Raw genomic sequence first — 20,214 nt, 5'->3', positions numbered from 1 at the left:
TTGGCCAGGACACTCCCGTAAAAGAGATTTTAATCTCAGTGAGTCTTCTTTCCTGGTTAAATAAAGGTTTATTAAATTGCGATTACTCGATTTGACAGCACTAATTAAATATGTTTTGTCTTTATTTTTCAACTTCTCCTTTGCTGTATGCATGTGTATATATATATATCCCTCTATTTATTATTTTAGTTGGACATGTATTATTATTAATAATAATAATAATAATAATAATAAAGTTATGCATCACCCTGTTACCATAATATTTCCAGAGTGTCTATTTACACCAAGTGCAAACAGCCCGCCTTGTTGGCATATGCCATTTACACGAACTCCGCCCACCATTATTTAATTGAGCCAGGCAAAATTACAAAAGAAATCCAGCTGAAAGGAGCAGTGGTTTAGAGAGAAAGGCCGGTGGCGTTAGCTTTTGATGCGCCAACGGTTCAAATCCGCCTTTTTTTTTTTTAAATCAGCCGTTGCCTGATATTTCTGCCCTTTTAAAAGTAACAAACTATTCCAAAAAGAAAAACAAATGTTTAAATAAATATATAACCTGTCATAATGGCATTATTGTCCTTTCAGAAATTAAATGGCACTAAATAAAGTCCACTCACTTTTATCTTACGTTTTATTAATTTTAGAAGTATAGGTTAACTCTGTCAACTTGTTACAAGTAGAATATTTGTAAACATCAGCACTAAATTCTCAAATGCTTTTTAGTTTCATGACCTTGAGCATAATAAACTAGCAAAAATATCAACCCTGTTACTATCAAATCTGTTACCTTTCTTAAAGGAATATGTACAAAATTTAGGTGGTACATTAACACTTTCGCATACAACTTGAAAATTATACCACAACCTTATCAAACAAGAAAAATCACCTGTCTCAAAGATTGACCCAGTTCATATTCTTATGGCTAGTGCTAGAAACCGTGCTGAACGTCTGCTAAATGTCAGTTCAAGTCATGTTTGCCCCCAACATGAAGAAGGGGAAACATTATCACACATGACATTTCCATTTCTGTGACATACATTTCTAATGATTAAACATGATGGTGATAGGCCATTTCATTCTTACAGAGTCGAGTGAAACTTCTGCCACGCTTCAAAAAAGGAATTAGACAATTAAAAGAGCCAGGGAGAATTTTCTTTGACATTAAAGACGGAGCCAACAGTGAGAGAACAGAGGGATACATCCCGCTGCTCTTAAGAGAAAAGCTGTACTCAGCAATAGAAAATGAGATTGAGGAGAGCTTCAAGCGTCTAAGGGAACATGTCAAAAGCTCAAATGAGGTTTTAATGCTTGCTCTGAGAAATCTGAAAGCCAGACCATCTTCTCTATTTCCCTTGTCCATATGATAGAACAGATGGAGGAGAGATGTTAGCACTCTCTCTCCCCTCATTCACCAAGTTTCCTCACTTCACACTCACACAGACAATACTCCATCTCTCTCGTTTGCGCACACACGCACATAAAATGCTAATGCATTCATATTCTGCAGAATGCTAAACAACTGTCAGCAGAGAGTCCAGAAGGGGTGAAAGACGGGTGATCGGCGCTGTATTTTATCTGTACGCGTGTCTGTTGAATTCAGAAGTGGAAGTAAAAAGGAACTCTACACTTAACACACTGAATGAATCTTTTCAATGTGGCAGCTGATTACAGCCTCTCCGAACGTAATCATGCATGTTTATTCAGGAACTCTATATCTAAAATTGCTTGCGAAATGTAAATGTCTTTGAACATTGCTAGGAAAAATCCACCATGTGCAAGAACTTTCATGAATAGTAATAGCGTTATTAATACTATGCAAGAAATGTCATGTTTGTGATTCATCAGACTGACACAAACTGTGCTAAGGAAGGCGTGCAATGGCGCACATAGGACGTGGTGTATCTGTGAGTGGACATGATTACACACGCTCGCACAACCAAGTCAACAGAAACAGCAAAAAATGCTACCAACTATGAAATGGATTACCTTTCCAGTGTAAAGCGGGGTTCTGAAACCACTTGTGAAAATGAGCTAATGCTCTAACACGTTGTTGAGCCATGCTGCTCAAATGGGTGTTGCGAGTTTAAATCTGCCTTGTGACATTTGCTCCCTTTTCTCCATCATTTCCAGTCTTCCTTTGGCTGTTAAAGGGATTGTTCACCCAAAAATGAAAATTCTGTCACCATTTACTCACCCTCATGTGCATTAAACGACAAACACAGAATTTGAACATTTCAAGCAATTCTTTTACTTAAATGCAGGGTAGGAGATTTGTTCCAGAAAGATTTTTTGTTATGCTAGTTGAAAGTCTCAGCACATTCTGATAGAAATCATTAAGTTAAGTAGTCGAAATGTATTTACAGTGCTGGTCAGAATTATTTGCCCCCTTGGTAAATATGACCAAAGATGGCTGTAAAAACCATCTTCATTGTTTATCCTTTTGATATTTTATTTTTTTTTTAAATTAAAAAGCAAAAATCCAACCTTTTATTGAAGTAAAAGATTTGAAAGTGTAAAGGGGTAAATCACATTATGAAATAAATGTTTTTCTCCAAAACACATTGGGAACAATTATTTGCCCCCTTTTATTAAATACTTTTTGCAACCTCCTTTTTCCAAGATAACAGCTCTGAGTCTTCTCCTATAATGCCTGATGAGTTTGGAGAACACCTGACAAGAGATCAGAGACCATTCCTCCATACAGAATCTCTCCAGATCCTTCAGATTCCCAGATCCATATTGGCGCTTCTCTTCAGTTCAGCCAAAGTCCTTTTAGGCAAGTCATGCCACTCGGCTGCCATCTTGGCAACGCCTCCGGGCAGCTATTTCGGACTAACAAGACCAGGCTCCTATCTAAATGAATGGGCAGAGAGTCAGAACTGCACTTTCACTGGTCACCGGGACATGAAAACTGCTTGTATAGAAACAGCAGTAAAATATGATAAAAATCGCTGAAAAGGTTTGATGACTTTGCCCCAAAATAAGGTTTAAAAGGTCTTTTTCCCGACACGTTTACTACGCATGCGCAAGGGTTCTCGTCTCCGCTGTCACAAACCTCAACTGTGCGCATGCGTCAGTGGAACCAGACGATAGGCTTACATGTTTCCCGGCTTGACTGTTAAAAGCAGACGATTGGCTTTCCAGCGGGAGGGGCGGGGCATGTGCATACAACCGCCATCTTTGCCGTTACGGGTTTTCCCTATATAGTTGTTGAGGATTGAGGAAGTGGCATGTCTCTATATAAATTGTCTCTGGTTCAGCCCACTCATTTTTTATAGGGTTCAGGTCAGGGACTGGGATGGCCATTGCAGATGCTTGGTTTTCTGCTCAGTGACACATTTTTGTTTTGATTTTGATGTATGTTTTTGGATAACTGTCCTGTTGGAAAATCCAAACATGGCCCGTTATAAGATTTCTAGCACAGGCTGTCAGGTTTTGATTTTTTATCCGTTGGTATTTGATCGAATCCATGATGCCATGTATCTGAACAAGAAGTCCAGGACCTCTGGCTGAAAATTAGGCCCACAGCATTAAAGATACAGCAGAGTATTTCCTTTTACACATGGGGTACTTTTTTATCCCGGTGTGCAACAAACCCATCTTAAGTTTGCTGCCAAAAAAGCACTTTTTTTTTGTTTCATCTGACCATAGAACCCGTCCCGTTTGAAGTTCCAGTAGTAATGGCCATCCCAATTCCTGACCTGAACCCTATAGAAAATGAGTAGAGTGAACTGAAGAGAAGAAGCGCCAACATGGATCTGGGAATCTGAAGGATCTGGAGAGATTCTGTACGCAGGAATGGTCTCTGATCTCTTGTCAGGTGTTTTCCAAACTCATCAGGCATTATAGGAGAAGACTCAGAGCTGTTATCTTGGAAAAATTATTTAATAAAAGGGGGCAAATAATTGTTCCCAATGTGTTTTGGAGAAAAACATTTATTTCATAATGTGATTTTCCTCCCTTTTTCAATTCTTTTACTTCAATGAAACTTCAATTTATATTTTTAATAAAATATAAAAATGATTAACAATGCAAATTAATTTTTTACAGCCATCTTTGATCATATTTACCAAGGGGGCAAATAATTCTGAACAGCACGGTCTATCATCTGTGAAAGGCTTAGGACCATAAAATGTTTGTACAATCATTGCATTTGATCCGAATGCAATACGATGTCCTACCTGCCCGTGTAGGTATTTTCACGCGTTTTAGAAGAGGATGTATTTTTGGAGACGCTCTGAAGGGAGGGTATGATCTTATGCTTTCAAAGTTAGCTTGCTATTGCTAACCTCTCTGAAAATGGCCTACCCTACCTTTAATACCGGAGAAGTCAAATCAATCTTTACTCAGTCCGAGAAGAATTAATCTTTTCTTATAAAAACTCTTTGCTCTTTCTGTTTAGAATGACTTTCACTCATGAGGTCAGTTCATCAGCACAGGAACAAGTCAATAATCAGTCAATAACTTTCTCTTTTTAAATACAACCCTCCACTGTCACTCACAAACGCTTCAAAGCATCAAATGTAAACACACTGGAGACGAAGAACACATGCGAGGACAACAGGGGGTTTCCATTTCCATTTATATAATTGGCAGAAATTATCCAAAATGACTTGCTGCAAGTCTGACATATACGGCATGTCTTTACTTGCATTTGATCAAAAACGTAGCAAAAGCCGTCTGTAGCTCTTTTGATTTTGACTTAACTGTCAGTGTGACTTGTGTTTTCAACTTGTATAAATGTCACACTAAAATCAGACTGACAAACTTGCATTTACGTGTGATTTAGGAGCAAAACACTGTAAATAGCAAAAGGGTCAGTAGTTTGTTTTATTAAAGAAAAAGTAAAAAAAAAAAAAAAAGTGTGTTAATTATCAATATTATGTTAGCAATTGATGAAAATGTTTTTACTGGATTAGCAAGAGGATAAAAATGGTATTTTTTCCTTTTTTCCAAAACTAAAATAAATATTGACAGGTGCATGCTGTCATATGTCAGGTTTGACTCCCAAATGAGCAAGTAATAAGCAATAAGGACATTCATTTACTTATTTTTGAATCAATAAGTAAATGAATTAACGTTAACTTGGTAAGGTTAATTTACTTCTGAGCAAATGTGGCTCAGAAGTAAATTAACCTTACCAAGTTAACGTTAATTCATTTACTTATTGATTCAGGTCAAAGCAGAGTTCACAGTGCTGGTGAGTCTTTTGAAGAACAGTTCTGGGCACTTAACACTAATGATATCAACTGTAATCGCTTTCAAATGTAGCTTTTTTTTGCTATCAAAATGCTTTAAGCATTTGCCTCAATTCTGCTTTTAATCACATTACCTTGTAATTTAACAATTTCTTTAAAAGAAAAATGGCAGATACAAATGCTGTGCAAAGACCTTATTCATTCCAGCCTATTTAAGATTAAAATCCAATCCATTTTTTATACCCCTTATATTACTGAAAAATACATTTACGTGAAAAATCACATTGTCTTTGAGACATTATATAAAGCTTGTCGGAGTTAGCAACAAGTAACCAAGATAAGAGGGGAGAAGCTTATCAAAGGAATAATTGGCATGGGTTGTGTGCATCTTCAGATCGACCCATAATTTTTTGTAACCTGGTGGCAAAAATCTCTTCCAAAAAAAGAACCACCACTCTTTCTCATATATCCTCCCGATAAAATATTAAAATCACAATTGAGAGGTTCAAACTTTGCCAAATGCCAGTGCAGGAACTCCATATGCTTGCTCAGACTGGCATACAGAGATGAGAGTCAGCCAGATGAACATATGAAGAAAAAAAAAAAGACCTGTGTAATGACCAGATATCAATGTCAAGACCCATCTGGATATCATCTGAAAAACACTAAGAGGTTACAGCACAAATAGGTTAGCGGTCGAAACCAGTTATCAATAAAAATAATAGATTGCTATAGAGATTTTTAGGAGATTTGTTACTTTAAGGCAGATGCTATTGTGTTGATCTAACAGCTTGTCTGCTGCAACAATAACAAACCATTTTTTGGTCTTGGCATATGTTTATGCAGTGAAATGGATGAATGGAAGAGTTTGATTATGTTTCACAATCCAATGGCACAGCAGCACCACCTGCCGTCTAATTCAGTGTACTGTATTCTCATCTACTGCAATAAACCTACATTTAGGTTTTTGTTTTCTAAAACACTTCATCCTCACTGGCTGGCATTTGGGAAAACAAACAAACATTATGACGACAAGTAAACGATTTTACCTAAAACGTACTGTTGAAGAAAATATGACAAAAGAAATCACACTTGGTTGATGGACCCCTATGGAAGTCAATGGGGTCCATCAACTGTTTGGTTACTCGTATTCTTCAATAGATCTTCTTTCGTGTTCAGCAGAAGAAAGAAATTCATAAAGGTTTGAAACAAATTGAGGTTGACAGAATTGAATGATGACAGAATTTTCATTTTTGGGTGAACTATCACTTTAACAATACACTATCAATGTTTTTGTTTTGCTTTTTAAGTAAAAATCTAGAAAGAATATGATTGTTTGAAACAATACAATCACTGTCAATATCTGGGAATCACCTGCTTGACACGTGCAAGATGAAGCAGAACAGTGAAACACCCGTAAACTGAGGCACTTTGTGAGCAGGTTAATTAACACATCCAATATGACTAATGATCAGATATATACACACAACATAAACATAATATTGCAGCTTAAATCTATGTGTTGTTCACAACAAGTACAGTATCCATGTTATTTGTTACATATTCAAATATTAATAATTGGTTAAGAAGAAGTAATAATATTAATAGTATTAAGATAAAATAATATTTTATAAAATGATAATATTAATTTTGCTCTTTTCAACTAAATTAGACAGTAAATGAGTAAATTGACTAAAATAATGTCAAAAGACAAAAACAGTTAAAAAGAAAAAGAAAAAAAGAATTATAAATTTTTTTTTTTAACTGCAAGTTAGATTCTTCATTTAGATTTTAAGTGGGTGTTTTGGGTTAAATGACTGAACTTAAAAAGTAACATCTGCATCTGCATACAGTTTGGAAAAAAGCCAATGCCGGCATCTGTCAGATGTGTTGCCTTGTACCTGTCGAGCGAGGTTCACGGAGTCAGCAGTCAGTCTGTCTCTGAGGTGTTGGTCCAGCTGTGAGGCGGGTGCGATCTCCACCACCTTTTGGTGTCTCCTCTGGATGGAGCAGTCCCTCTCGTACAGGTGAATGACATTGCCGTATTTATCGCCTATACACAATGGACCGATCAACTCATTGAGCAAGTCTTAAACCCATCTGGCAGTGTAAACAAACTCATCTGCTAGTATTTTTCCAAAATATAACAAACAAAATCATATAAAAGATCAATAGACGCTATGCAAATTAGCAGGCAACAGAGCACTGCACCATTCTGTTCACTGTTGAGAACAGTATGCTACATGCAAATATCCAAATATGTTTTAATTAAATGCCAGACAATCCATTTAAATAAATCTAATTTGTTGTTGGGGGTTTTGAGCACTTCTTCAATGACGATGTCTGGGAACAGATTTAAAGTAAAACTCCTGTCATCATTTACTCACCCTCATGCAGATTTATCTAATAACCCATTTGATAAATGGTAAACAGTTTATTCAAATATACCTTGTGCACACATGTGCAGTGCCATGATGCAAATGTTTTTACATGTCTTCCAAACGGGTGCATGTTTATTTATGTCTTTTGAACTGGTTAGTAGAGGAGACTAAGGCCTGGATTCACAGACAGGGCTTAGATGTTGTCAGGATTGGGCCTTAGTTAAATTAGGACATGCAAGTAGGTTTTATAAATGTGCCTTACAAAAAAACATTACTGCATCTTGAGACAAAACACTTGCACTGGCATACGGTCTCTTAAAATATGTCAGTGTAAGTTGCTTAAAGTTAAGAGACAATTTTAGTCTGTGACTAGGCAAGAAACCTTGTCTGTGAAACCAGGCATAAATGTTTGCTGAAGATTTGTTTTTGAAGATTAAGACCTTTTTCACATTAAATGCTTGGAAAAAAGCAACATTTATACTTTTGTGTTCTACAGTAGACAAAGTCATACAGGTTTGGAACGACATGAAAGTGAGTAAATGACGACAGAATGTTCATTATTGGTTGAACTATTTTATTTTGATTTTTTTTATATTAGGATACTTGATTTGCAGAGACTGTCCCAACACAAACAAACCAATAACAAACAAACTCACTTACCAAGGATCTGCACCTCGATGTGTCTGGGTTTCTCAATGAACTTCTCCACAAACAGAGCTCCATTGCCAAAGGCGGTCAGGGCCTCAGAGTACGCTCGCTGATAGTTCTCCTCTAGTTCCTGGTCACACACACAGCCACAGGGTCACCCGGTGCAAATACCCAGCACAACAATTCATACAGCACCACTAACTGAACAGCAAACAAATCTAAAGTGCACACAAGGGCCTCCCTTTAATGCTCATTTAAAAGCCCTCCAGTGTCAAAGCTTGCAACTGGCTCTTTGACGGAACGGAGCAAAGATTAAATGTGTTCCAATCCACTACAAATAATTTTACTCTCAGACACGATACCTCATACTCTTTGACCACCCGCATTCCACGGCCTCCACCCCCATACGCAGCCTTGAAGATAATCGGGAAGCCGTAGCTGTTGGAGAACTCTTGAGCTTCCTGCAAAGATGAGATGGGACCGTCTGTTCCAGGTACCACCGGCACACCTGTAAGATGACCAGAAAAATATTTTTTTGGACATGTACTGTAGCAATGCCATGCCAGTCTTTTATGTAAATATTGATATAATACTAGTTTAGTAGACAAATTTAGGTTTAGTAATTTAAGATTTTAATTTTAAAAAGCATTTAAAATAATTTTAAGATTAAAGTAACAACAGGTAACTTTTCAGCCTTCATAATATATTTCCAAGTCTCTTGTGATGGTACATCGACTTACAATAGGTTGAATGACACGTCTGCCATAGCCTGACGGGGTCTGTAGCGTTTTTAATCGTACTTTTAAACTTCGGATTTCGGGTAGTAACCGGCGAACAAAGAGAACTACAAAATTCGACTGCTTTACGGCATATACGTCACTTCCACCACCACCCCCACTTCCTTAAAATCGGACTTGCGAGCCAAATGTTATAGTCATGGCCGAAGCAGCACAGAAAAACAAGAAAGCAAAGGTTTTATCGGAGCAAAGCAAAAAGAGAAAAAGAGAAAGTGATCGCGTTAAAGGCAGAACGAGGATCAACATTGCAGAGCTGCCAACTCTCACGCATTGGCCGTGAGACACCCGCATTTAATTGGTTTCACACGCTCACACGCCACACCCCCGGTTTCTCACGCTAAATTGTCAACCCGGTCGGTCAAATGCCTGAAAGATGAGTTTATCTATAGATCTCTACCTGTTGAGCCACTCGTGATCGACAAGTTATACCGCAAATTAGTTCAAATCTCCCGGAATCTAGAGCGAGCGCGCACGCGAGACAGAGACTGTGCTCCAACGCGCGCGGACGGCAGAGCGAGAAAGCGAGCGAGAGACCTTGCGTGTGCAGGGAGCATCGAACCCTCCATCGAAAATAGTCCGGTGGCGTAGTGAAAATACCGTTACCGAGATGATAAAAGCACCAAATTTTGCATGGTGTTTCCTTAGGGTCTATAGTGTAATTTTGGCCTAGGAGCCCTCGGAATTTTTTTTTGTAACATGTCATATTAGAAGTATATCATTATCAATGAAATATGCTTAAAAACACAGCGATTTTCAAGTTCCTGCACAAGATAAAGTATTCAAATGAATCCCAAAGTTAACATTTTATATGTTTATTTATGTTTATGAACTTTTACATAACAAAAGCTTCAATACATGTTAAAGTATTATCAATATGGTCTTTATTGGCCTTGTAATTGAAAATTATGAATCGTTACAGTTGCATTTGCAAAGAGGTGAGCAGTCTAGACTTGCTTTGCCACATTTGCAGGTGGAACAATCCCCCTTACAGCAACATTTGATAAGTTCTCTGCAGGCTGTGGGGACTTCTGAAGTGTCATCCAAATTGGTTCCCAAGACCCTGATTCCTTGGTCCATCCATAGTCCCTTGGAGAAGGAATACCTTGCTGTGAGAGTGTGCTGGTCGCCCAGATTCCAGTCTGATAAACTGCCCGTCTGATGTGCTGCAGTAGAGTATCTTGGGTGGGTGGCAGTTTCTCCATTGTCCTACTCCCATGGCAGAAGAGTTCTTTCCTCTTCTGGACAATGGAGCTTGAAGAACTGGACTTGTCATACAAGATGACAGTCAGTCTCTCAAGCTTTTGGAACTGCCATGAAGCAGCATCTAATTTCTGGAATGGATTTCTGGCAAGGGAAGCAAATACTTCAGTGGCTTCATCATAGGCTTGCCAGGCCCGCCAAACTGACTTCTTACCCTTCCCAGTGAAAGCAGATGTTGTATCACACCCTGAATAGGCATGGAACATCAACAGTGCTTGAGACTTGTCCTTACCCAGACTTTTACATATGCTATTGACATGGTCAAATCTGTACTTTTTGCCCATGCCAAAAGCCACCCAGATGTCAGTCAAAGGTTGAATCACCAGTAAATCATGGAATAAACCTGCAAGAATCACAATGACATCAGTGTCCACAGTACGCACATGGACAGTTTTTGCTCCTTGCTCCAGGGCATGCTGTATATGAACCACAATCCGGGTGTCTGCCTCTTCATGATTGCAACTGCTCATGGTACTGCTGGAACCAAATGAAGATACAGCTTGCCCTGATGTGATATACAGAGATTTGTCTGGGGGCCAGTTGAACTCTTCAGTCTTAGATGTCAGAAAGGCAAAAAGCTCTTTCTTATTCATTGGATCACGTAGGAAATCCATCCAATTGCCTGGCAGCTTTGTTTGGCCAGACACTTTCCTGCGTACACCTTGACCCCTCTTTTGACGCGTGGACTCCTTCAAACTGTCCGAGATGTATGCATCCCATACAATATCCAACCTTTGTGTATCCTGTAGCTGCCTCTGCAGGTAAGGGATGAAAACATTACTTGCATATTCATTAAATGTGTTCACTGTATTAGTAGACAGACTGTGGACAATGACCGCTCCATCCAAGATTTTGCAGTCAAAGCATGAGGGTGGCTGTGATTGCCCAGGGAGCTCAAGGCATTGAAGTAAGTCAGACTTTGTGCCTGGCAGGTGAATCTTTCCAAAGTCAGAGAGGGAAGGAGGGAAGGACTGTACTTCATGTGCAAAGAATTCATCCAAATCACTCTCACGACTTTGCATTGCAATATACAGCTGACCAAATAGTGTCACGTTGTTCTGGAGCATTTTAATCTTCTTCCCATGTGTAGATAATGTCTTGCGTCGAGTTTGCTTGAAGAGTTGCAACGAATTCCTTTTGATTGGATCATGGATGGATTGGCTGCGATCAGTTAGCACCTTTGTGACAATCTGTTGATATTGTTTCTTGCCTGTGTCTTCTAAGATGAACACTGTTTTAGCCACAGATTCATCTGCACAGTTACGGCTGTCAAGAGTGACTAGATCTTTAAAATCATCCAAGAAAGGGTTGCCCATTCTTTTAATAGTTTCAGACAGGTTGGCTACATGTCTTTGAAATGTCTTCTGTGTGGAAAGACACTGTTCATGATGCTGGAAGTTCTTAGGATTATCTATGTCATTTTCAGGAAGAAAGTTCTCTTCAAATTCTTTCAGCAATCTTCCCAACTCTGGTCCAGAGATCATCCATCGTCTGAAAGCATTTGCGTTTTCTGTGAGACCAACTGCACCACCGCAACCTTTCACAATCTTATTCTCTTGTTCATGAGCTTGGTCGAAAGGTATTGCAGAGAACTTGTTGTATGTCTTTGAGAGAACCCAGTGTGAATGCTTTTCAAACTCATCCTTGATGGTACTGGGCAAAGACTTCATGTCCCTGATGTGGACAGACACCCATCTTCCATAGTTTGTATGGTCCGAGGCAAAAAATAGAGGGATGAGTTCTTCTAAAACTTCTACATATAGAAGGAAGTTCTTCTCTCTGTGAGCTCTAACAAAAATGAGAATGAGGGTTTCATATCTTAGTATTAGATCCCAATACATGAAAGTTGCACTCTTCTTCAGCATGTCATTTCTCCAAGTGATAAAGGTATCTTCATCTTTGGGGCCAGCAATAAGCCTAAAAGCTTCCTGCTGCAGATTGTGAAGTGACAGTAGAGTGACTTGGTGGGCATGCCTGGTGCGAGTTAGGTGTGCTGCTTTCAGAAATGAGTCAGCCTTTCCAGAAGATGCTACTTCTGCTTCAGTGAGTGCTGTTGTCCAACCAGAGCAATCTAAGAGGTCGCCAAGTGTATTCCAGAGGGCCATTTCTGTGTGTAATCCACCTAGCATAACTACATGAACTCCATTTCCATTGCACTAACTTTGCCAGAGTGAAAAGAGGCTGGTCAAATGTAGTAACTGGGATTTGTCCAGGATTAAGAAATTCAATAGCTTGTCTAAGAACATTCATGCCATGTTTAATCATGGCTGGAGTGGCAGATTTATCATAAAACAGAGGAAGGAGTGCACATTTTGCTGGGGGGTCTTCCACCAATGGTTGCATAGAAGCATGATATGCAGACCATGCAACTGCATCATCACTGTCTAGTTCTCTTTTCTCTAGAAGTGGCAGTGCATGATTGACCCACCTGTTTTCCTCTTCTCTAGCATTATCCAATAAACCCATAGCTGTAACTACATTACACTCTGGCACTGAAACAGAAGTATTTTTCAGAGCTACAGCGGGGACAGTGGCAAAAGTCAGGAAGAGCTTTATTTTTATTTTCAAAAGGTGGTATCGTAATGGGTGGTCTCTGTCCACCACAGTCATCCTTAGTTGGAAACTGAAACATGCTGATTCCAGTACCATGAAAGGAGCCTACAGAAGTGGTTGAACTTGGGTCATAGTCAAGGTTATCAAGGGCACCAACTGTGAAGAGCCCTTTCCGGAGACAAGCTGGAACCACAACACCATCAACTTCAAAGCGTTCACATGTGGCTTTAGCAAGCCAGTCTTCAATTTGAATAACTCTGTCATATGAAATGCTAATACCCATTTGGTTTAATTGCTGGACCAGTTGCTTGCTTCTGGTTTGTACATGTACATTAAGGCCTATGTAAATAGGGAGTGGTGGTTCACGTTCAAGGCTGTGTCTGGTCATCCTAGCAGTGGGTGTTGCCCTTTTCTTTGTGTTATAAAGAATGCCTTGTCCCATTGTGAGGCAAGCCTGAGACTCACATTTCTCTTGATCTTTCAAGTTGGAGCCATTCATTATCATCGAGATAAGAGACTTTAAGCTTGAAGGAAGTGAGGTTTCTTGACATCTTTCTGGGAAGGAGCCAGTGAATTTGAAGCCTGTATGGTTGAATATGTCATTTCTAATAATCTTCGCAGCTTTTGCCAGGATGAGAGCATCTTCATCAAAATCTCTCTTCCTCAGAGCTTCCCTTAGCATATTTCTCATGCCCTCCTTGAAAACAAGAACTGTATTCCTTCCATCAAATTGTTCTTGTGCATCTGGAAAGCATTGAAGCAAATGATTTTTCAATCTGGTTTTGTTGACTTGCTTACTGACACCCAGTTCCTGAAGTCGATTCACATACAAAGAGTGGAGCTCAGATAGCATAAAGAGAAGGACTCCAGAATCAACACATTTTTCAATGTAGTCCTGAAGTTCAACGAAAGCGCGAGACTCATTCATATTTTCATCTATGTTTTCTGGACATTGGTAGCTCTTACTAGCGAGTCCACGGTAGCAATTTCTCAGCTTTACAAGGCATGGTAAATGGTATTTTGCCTCAATTGCAATTAAATCTCCCCCAATTATCCTTGTCATAAGCCTTGTGTCCTTAAGTTCAGTGATCATGGTTCGGATATTCTTGTCAGTATCAAATGTTGATACTTCATGGAGAGCACCTTGATCTATGCCACCCTCACAGAAGAAGCACTTTCGAACATCCAGTCGTTGGCGTTTCATTGGCTTTCCCCGTCCAGATTCAACAGCATTCCGCATGTTCTTCTTTGTCGCTTTCATAAGCTTTGAATTGTTAAACTTTAGGTGGCAAGATTTGTGCCAAGAAGCAGAATGTGAAGCAAAATTGGTAGCAGTTTCATCACTCCCAAAATAGAGTTTAGTTGGAAGATTGTCAATCGCTCTGAATTGCTCGACATTAGCAAGAAATGATCTATAGGCATGAGATCTGTTGGATTTTACAACACGTGAATTCATCCACTTCACCCGAAATACATAAAAGTAAGTGGCTGGTGAACTGGGAGACGAATAGAGTAAACTTTAAAGTCACTTACACAATGTGTATCTGATATGAATAAAACATTTCTAATTATGGAAAGGATTATTATTGCCTCTTCCTTTGACATCAGTGTGTATTTTACAAACTCTAAATGTATTGTTTTTTTTTAGTACTTAAATGTCTGAAACCTAAAATAAACATTATATGGTTGACAGCTCTGAGCGCGCCTGTCTCTGGCTCAGCGCCAGCCAACGCGCGAAAGCACATTTGAATTTAGCAGTGCATGCACTGACCGTTCTAATCACACCGGTGCAGTACGTGCGAAAGGGTTAATGTGATGTGATGCAGCCTAACATAAAACTAATGACCAAACTATAAACTTAGTAGAATAGCTATGAATGACCTAGTTGAATTGAAAAATAAAAGAGAAAACCAAGATCTCTTAACATTTAAGCATTTTTGCTGCCTTTTTTAATAATTCTGCCTATACTATACAGGGCTTTTTGATTTTTTTTAGGTATAAGGTGTCTTGTCACTCTGTTTTACACTTATAATTTGGAAGATCTACTGGCCTGAGCACAAATTAACAAAAGGAAGCTTATTCAGTGGTCTTAAAAGGCCATTATCCTGAAAGATTTACTTGAGATGAAAAAAAAAAAAAAAAAAAAAAAACGTTTTTCATGAATATTGTTTTTTTAAGTGATTTGACACTAAATTTCAACATTTCAGCTGGGCTCCTAGGCTGAAATCATTCAGGAGGTCCTAAAGAATCTTCATGTAAAATTTGGTGCTTTTATCACCTCAGTAACGGTATTATTTAATATGTGCACTACCCAACTGGACTAAAAAAGAATGACTCTCTCTAACCTCTCTAATTCGCTAGAGTAGTGGCGAATTATCAATCTGGTAGCTAGTAAACGATATTCTAGTTTTTGATGGTTAGCTATCGCTAGTATTCTCGTTCTGATTTGAACTTTGCAATCGATGAAATGCAAATAGCAAATGTTTGACCTAAAAAGTGTAGCCTACTCAACATGTACAAAGAAAGGAGGGAGATTATTAATAAAATCATATTTTAGGATACCTAACATGTCTGTGATATTTGTTTATTTGTCTTGCCTCAAGCTATAATGCAAATCGATTTGTAAAATTTGCAGATTCATTTATGGTAGCTTGATATTATAATATTGACGATATATGGTTATTATCAACCACTCAAACATTGCATTGAAGTATCATATAGATTCAGTAAAACGGTAACCAATAGACTAGGCTACTATAATGACGCTGGCTTGTAAACGCGATCATTTGTCGTTATAAAAAAAAATAAAACACATGAAATTATATTCATATGACATGCTGAAATATATGCCACTGTACCTGGGATGAAGACATTTCACACACGCGGGAACACCTGCATGTGACTCCTACAGTGTTCAGGGCTATCATGGTTGTCAACAAATGCACGTGCATGTAGGATGACAGTTTACGACAGTAGTAGAGGACAATACTGTTTCCCAACTGTAGGGGGAGCCCGAGAGCAAAAAACAACCTGTTGTTACTTTAAAATAATAATCAGAGAACTGAAATGAGCAAAGAGCCCCACTCTTTTGGAAATGCTGTAAATAGAGTCAAAACATACAGCTCACAGGCCAAGTAACTGAAATCTACCCTGTAAAAAAGCCTGTCATTTTTAGAGAAAAAAAAATCTGTAAAAGTACAGTAAAAATGTAAACATATTTACAGAACAATTTTACAGAAACCATTAACATTTTAAACCAGTAAATGCAACTATTGCTAAATTAATAGTTTCATATTTCTATTTACATTTTTATTTTGATCATCATTTGCAATGATTCATGGGATTGCAGTTCTTTTCCTCATTAAAGCTGTTAAGGTGCAGTAAGCGATTTCTGAGAATCATTGTTGAACACTGTTGATATTTGAAATCAACCCAAACAAACACACCCCTCGGTTTGATTCACTTTCTACAGTGTTTTTCAAAAATCGCTTACTGCACCTTTAAGTACAGTCTTTTACCTTTGTCTTTTTGTCCAATTTTCAAATAGTTTTTGGTTCCAATCAAAGTTTGTAATGTTGTGATTCACCTCGTAGCTTCATGGCTTATAAGCTCTTTAACAAAGACCTTTTAAAAATCCCTAGGGGAAAATACTTTAGGAACCAAGGCACTGAAAAGGTGGACGGGCACTTTTGCACTCTATTCAACAACACGACTGATGATACATTGTGATGAGAGAGAGCAGGGGTATATGATAAACGCTTTACCTGCACCGATGGCAATGGTACGAGCCTCAACTTTGTCCCCCATCTTTCGCACCACGTCTGGGGTGGGGCCGATAAAACGTACCCCAGCATCCATACAAGCCTGGGCAAAATCTGCTCGTTCTGAGAGGAAGCCATAGCCTGGGTGGATAGCATCTACGCCATTCTCCTGCCAGACACATATTGTGAAGTATTCGGTCACAATTAATCCCCAAAAAACCATATTCAAATAACTGCGGTATTATCACATTTATTATTCAGAATGACAAATGATAACACTTGTAAAAAGAGGAGATTCATATACACTACCATTCAAAAGTTTGGGGTCAATACATGTAAAACAAAAACTTCAAAATAAATTACTACTTTTATTCAGCAAGGATGCATTAAATTGATAAAAAGTAACAGTAAAGACATTTATATTGTTAGAAATCTTTTGCATTTTAAATAAATGTTATTTTGGTCAAATCATTGTCAAATCATTGTAAAAAAAGGATCAGGGTTTCCACAAAAATATTAAGCAGCACAACTGTTTTCAACATTTATAATTATAAGAAATATATTCTCTAAGCAAAAAAATCATCATATTAGAAAGATATCTGAAGGATCAAGGGACACTGAAGACTAGCTGCTAAAAATTCTGCTTCGCCATCAAAGGGACGAATACCATTTTAAAATATGTTAAAATAGAAAACTGTTGTTTAAAGAGACTTCTTTCTCCCCAATGCATTTACACATTTAGTGGAAGCTTTTATCCACTGTCTGCGACAGAGTGCTCACGGTATAAATTTATCAGTACGCATACCCTGAAAACTCAAACCCATGACCTTAGTGTTGCCAGTAACCCTGTACTTCATTACTTTGAGCCATAATGTTGTAGATACAGCTCTTTCTGTTATCAGCTAAATAGCAGTAGTGGCTTCCTTCCAAGAATACAGCCCAACTTCAACTGACTGAAAACCTTTTGTTTATTGACCTGTATTTAAGGTTAACAGATGTAGCTGTCTCTTAAACAAGTCATGACAAGATGTTAGGAATGTTTCATGCACCTAATGCAACTTGGGACATTTTTTAAAACACACATTAGGTAAAGTTTTGAATTGATAAGCAGTATATTTGTTTATTTATTGATTAAGCCAATAACTGACTAGCTTGTCTATTGATAGTTGCCGGAGGTATAATTAATCAGAAAATGAGATGTGGGAAAGCAGCTGCCTGTTGAGGGTTTTTACAGCTACACTACCCTGTCTTCTTGGCAGCAGACTCTGAACTCTTTTGTCAGAAGGCATAATTACGTGCAATTACTGCTCTTAGCAGGTCTGTTTGTGCTCTATCTGTCCAATCACAGCAGGCTGTATGTGTACTTTACAGGTCACGCGATCCTAATCTACCATTTCAACACACAAACACAACAAAAATCGTAGGTGTTAAAAACTTGTGAATACATTGCTGCTTTGAACCAAACAGTCTGGTTTTTGAGACAGAGTCAGTTGATGGAAATGTCACTTACCCTATTGTGTCAGCGCTATATCTTACATTTTTTATGCCTTGCAAACTCAAATATTTGGTTTTCTGTGACATTTGGTTGTCTATTCAGCCAATTAAAATCACCTTGCTTGCAGACATAGATGGGGTTTAGTTGAAAACAGTAATAATGGCTTTGGAGCGTTTTGGTGGCATCAATAAGAATGGGTTGAAAATAAACCAATTAGTAACAATTTATATAATTTTTAATGTATTGCTGTCTTTGAGTTTCCTGAATAATTATAGTGTTTGTTTAATTTCTAGCTATTACTGAATCTTTTCTTTGTAACGATAACTTATTAGTTGAAAAAATACCTGTATTTGTGTGTGACAAATGCATAAGAACAATAAATAATATATTTTAAATATTTTAAAAGTTCACTACCATTCAAAGGTTTGGGGACAGTACTTTTTTTTAAAGTAATTAATACTTTTATTTTGCAAAAAAATCATTAAACTGATTGACAGTGACAGGAAATAAAATTCTAATGTTACAAAATATTCCTTTTTAAAATAATTGCTGTTCTTTTGAACTTTCTATTCATAATAGAATCCTAAAAATTGTTTTTATAAATTTCCACAAAAATATTAAGCATCACAACTGTTATTTTCAATTGTAATAATAATAAATCCAGATTTTACTGTATTTTTTTATCAAATAAATGCAGCCTTGATGACTACATTTCAAAACATAAAAAACTAATTTTAAAAATACAGAAGCGTCAAATTATAATTATAAAAAAATAGTGTTTGAAGCCAGTGAAAACCATGCAGGTAGAAAACTGAACTACTGTACAGAGGATTTACAGAGCATCTTTACTGAACCCACACGAGTGTGAGAAAAGTCTGACCTTGGCCACTTTGATGATGTCTGGTATATGCAGGTAGGCCGCTACAGGTGGCAGCCCCTTGCCGATGAGGTAAGCTTCATCTGCCTTTTGTCTGTGCATCTGACCTGTGTCCTGCTCAGAGTAGACGGCCACTGTACGGATCCCCAGCTCTGTGCATGCCCGAAACACCCGGATGGCAATCTCTCCTGCAAAGACCGTTTCATGAATTACAATGCATGAGTGTACAATTCATTCATACCATGTATTTTACTGAGAATGGTTATGTTCAGAATAGGATACAACCTTTGTTATTTCTGCAGTAAACAATATCTTAAGCAGTATTTTATGGATGCATTGACTTTAAAATTCAATCTGAACTTTATTAAAGGGATACTTCAGGATTTAGCATTAAGCTTTGTATTAGTAGAAAACCTGTAGTATTTTAGAATTACCATGCTTTCCACCCTCATATCCCCCTGAGACGAGAGATTTAAGTATTTTTTGTCTGGAAAAAAATCCTCTGATGACGCAAAAATCGTCATTTTGCGTCATCGGAGGATTTTTTGGCCAGAGGCTAAAGACTACAGCCAGTAGTAAGGGCTGTTCCGCATGTTTTCAACCCGCCCATAGAGGGTGGGATCTCACTCACAGAATGTACACAGTGTCAGCCATCTTTTTTTGGAAGCTAAGCTAGCAGGCTCTTGTTTTGTGGAGAAAGCTGAGTAGTAGGGGTTACCATCCTCTTTTTCCCGGACATTTCCCTCTTTTTCAGCTTTTGCTCTCTGCAGTCGCCATTCATTGTTTACATGCGCACCTTTTGTTTCAATCTAACTGAATTCATTCCGATTGGTGAATCTGAATGTAGTGTTTACATGAACGCTAAACAAGTGATCGGTCGATGTGCGTTTTAACATTGCTAAGAAAATTCCCGCTCCTCCGTGAGAGATACGAGACCGGTGCGTCTCACAGATGTCGCTCATCAGTAACTTAATCACGCCACCGGCCTCGCCCCGTTCTCCCACGGCCCATTTAGCCTCGTCCTGCTCGCCACAGTAAACATAATGAATGGCGACTGTAGAACGCAAAAGCCGAATTCCGGACATTTTGGGCGATCTCAAAACATTTTCGGGCAGACTCATCACGGAGACTCACTAGTAGCCTAGACTTGTTGTTTAATTACTGCACTCTGTTACCGGTAGGTGTGGCCTCCTAGGGCAGCGAAGCATGTGCATTCTGGGAGTCTTTCATCCACATAAGCCAAAATA

The 20,214-nt window shown here is 38.3% G+C and overlaps 1 protein-coding gene across 1 annotated transcript in view; it reads right to left on the bottom strand.

Moving 5' to 3' along the window:
* The window catches only part of LOC130073993 (pyruvate carboxylase, mitochondrial-like), a 79,220-nt gene that overhangs the window by 49,585 nt on the left and 9,421 nt on the right, over positions 1-20,214 (bottom strand). The window contains exons 3-7 of the mRNA XM_056239454.1: positions 18,971-19,155; positions 16,599-16,764; positions 8,587-8,732; positions 8,237-8,354; positions 7,097-7,248 (exon numbers count right to left, since the gene is read on the bottom strand). Coding sequence (XP_056095429.1) covers positions 7,097-7,248; positions 8,237-8,354; positions 8,587-8,732; positions 16,599-16,764; positions 18,971-19,155 — 767 coding nt within the window. The remainder of the gene's footprint in view (positions 1-7,096; positions 7,249-8,236; positions 8,355-8,586; positions 8,733-16,598; positions 16,765-18,970; positions 19,156-20,214) is intronic.

The sequence above is a fragment of the Rhinichthys klamathensis genome, unplaced genomic scaffold (assembly GCF_029890125.1).
Source record: "Rhinichthys klamathensis goyatoka isolate OS25496 unplaced genomic scaffold, OSU_Roscu_1.1 h1tg000565l_1, whole genome shotgun sequence".
In the NCBI taxonomy this organism is placed as follows: domain Eukaryota; kingdom Metazoa; phylum Chordata; class Actinopteri; order Cypriniformes; family Leuciscidae; genus Rhinichthys; species Rhinichthys klamathensis.
Note: the sequence above shows the minus strand (reverse complement) of the source record. Positions and strands in the feature narration are given on the sequence as shown.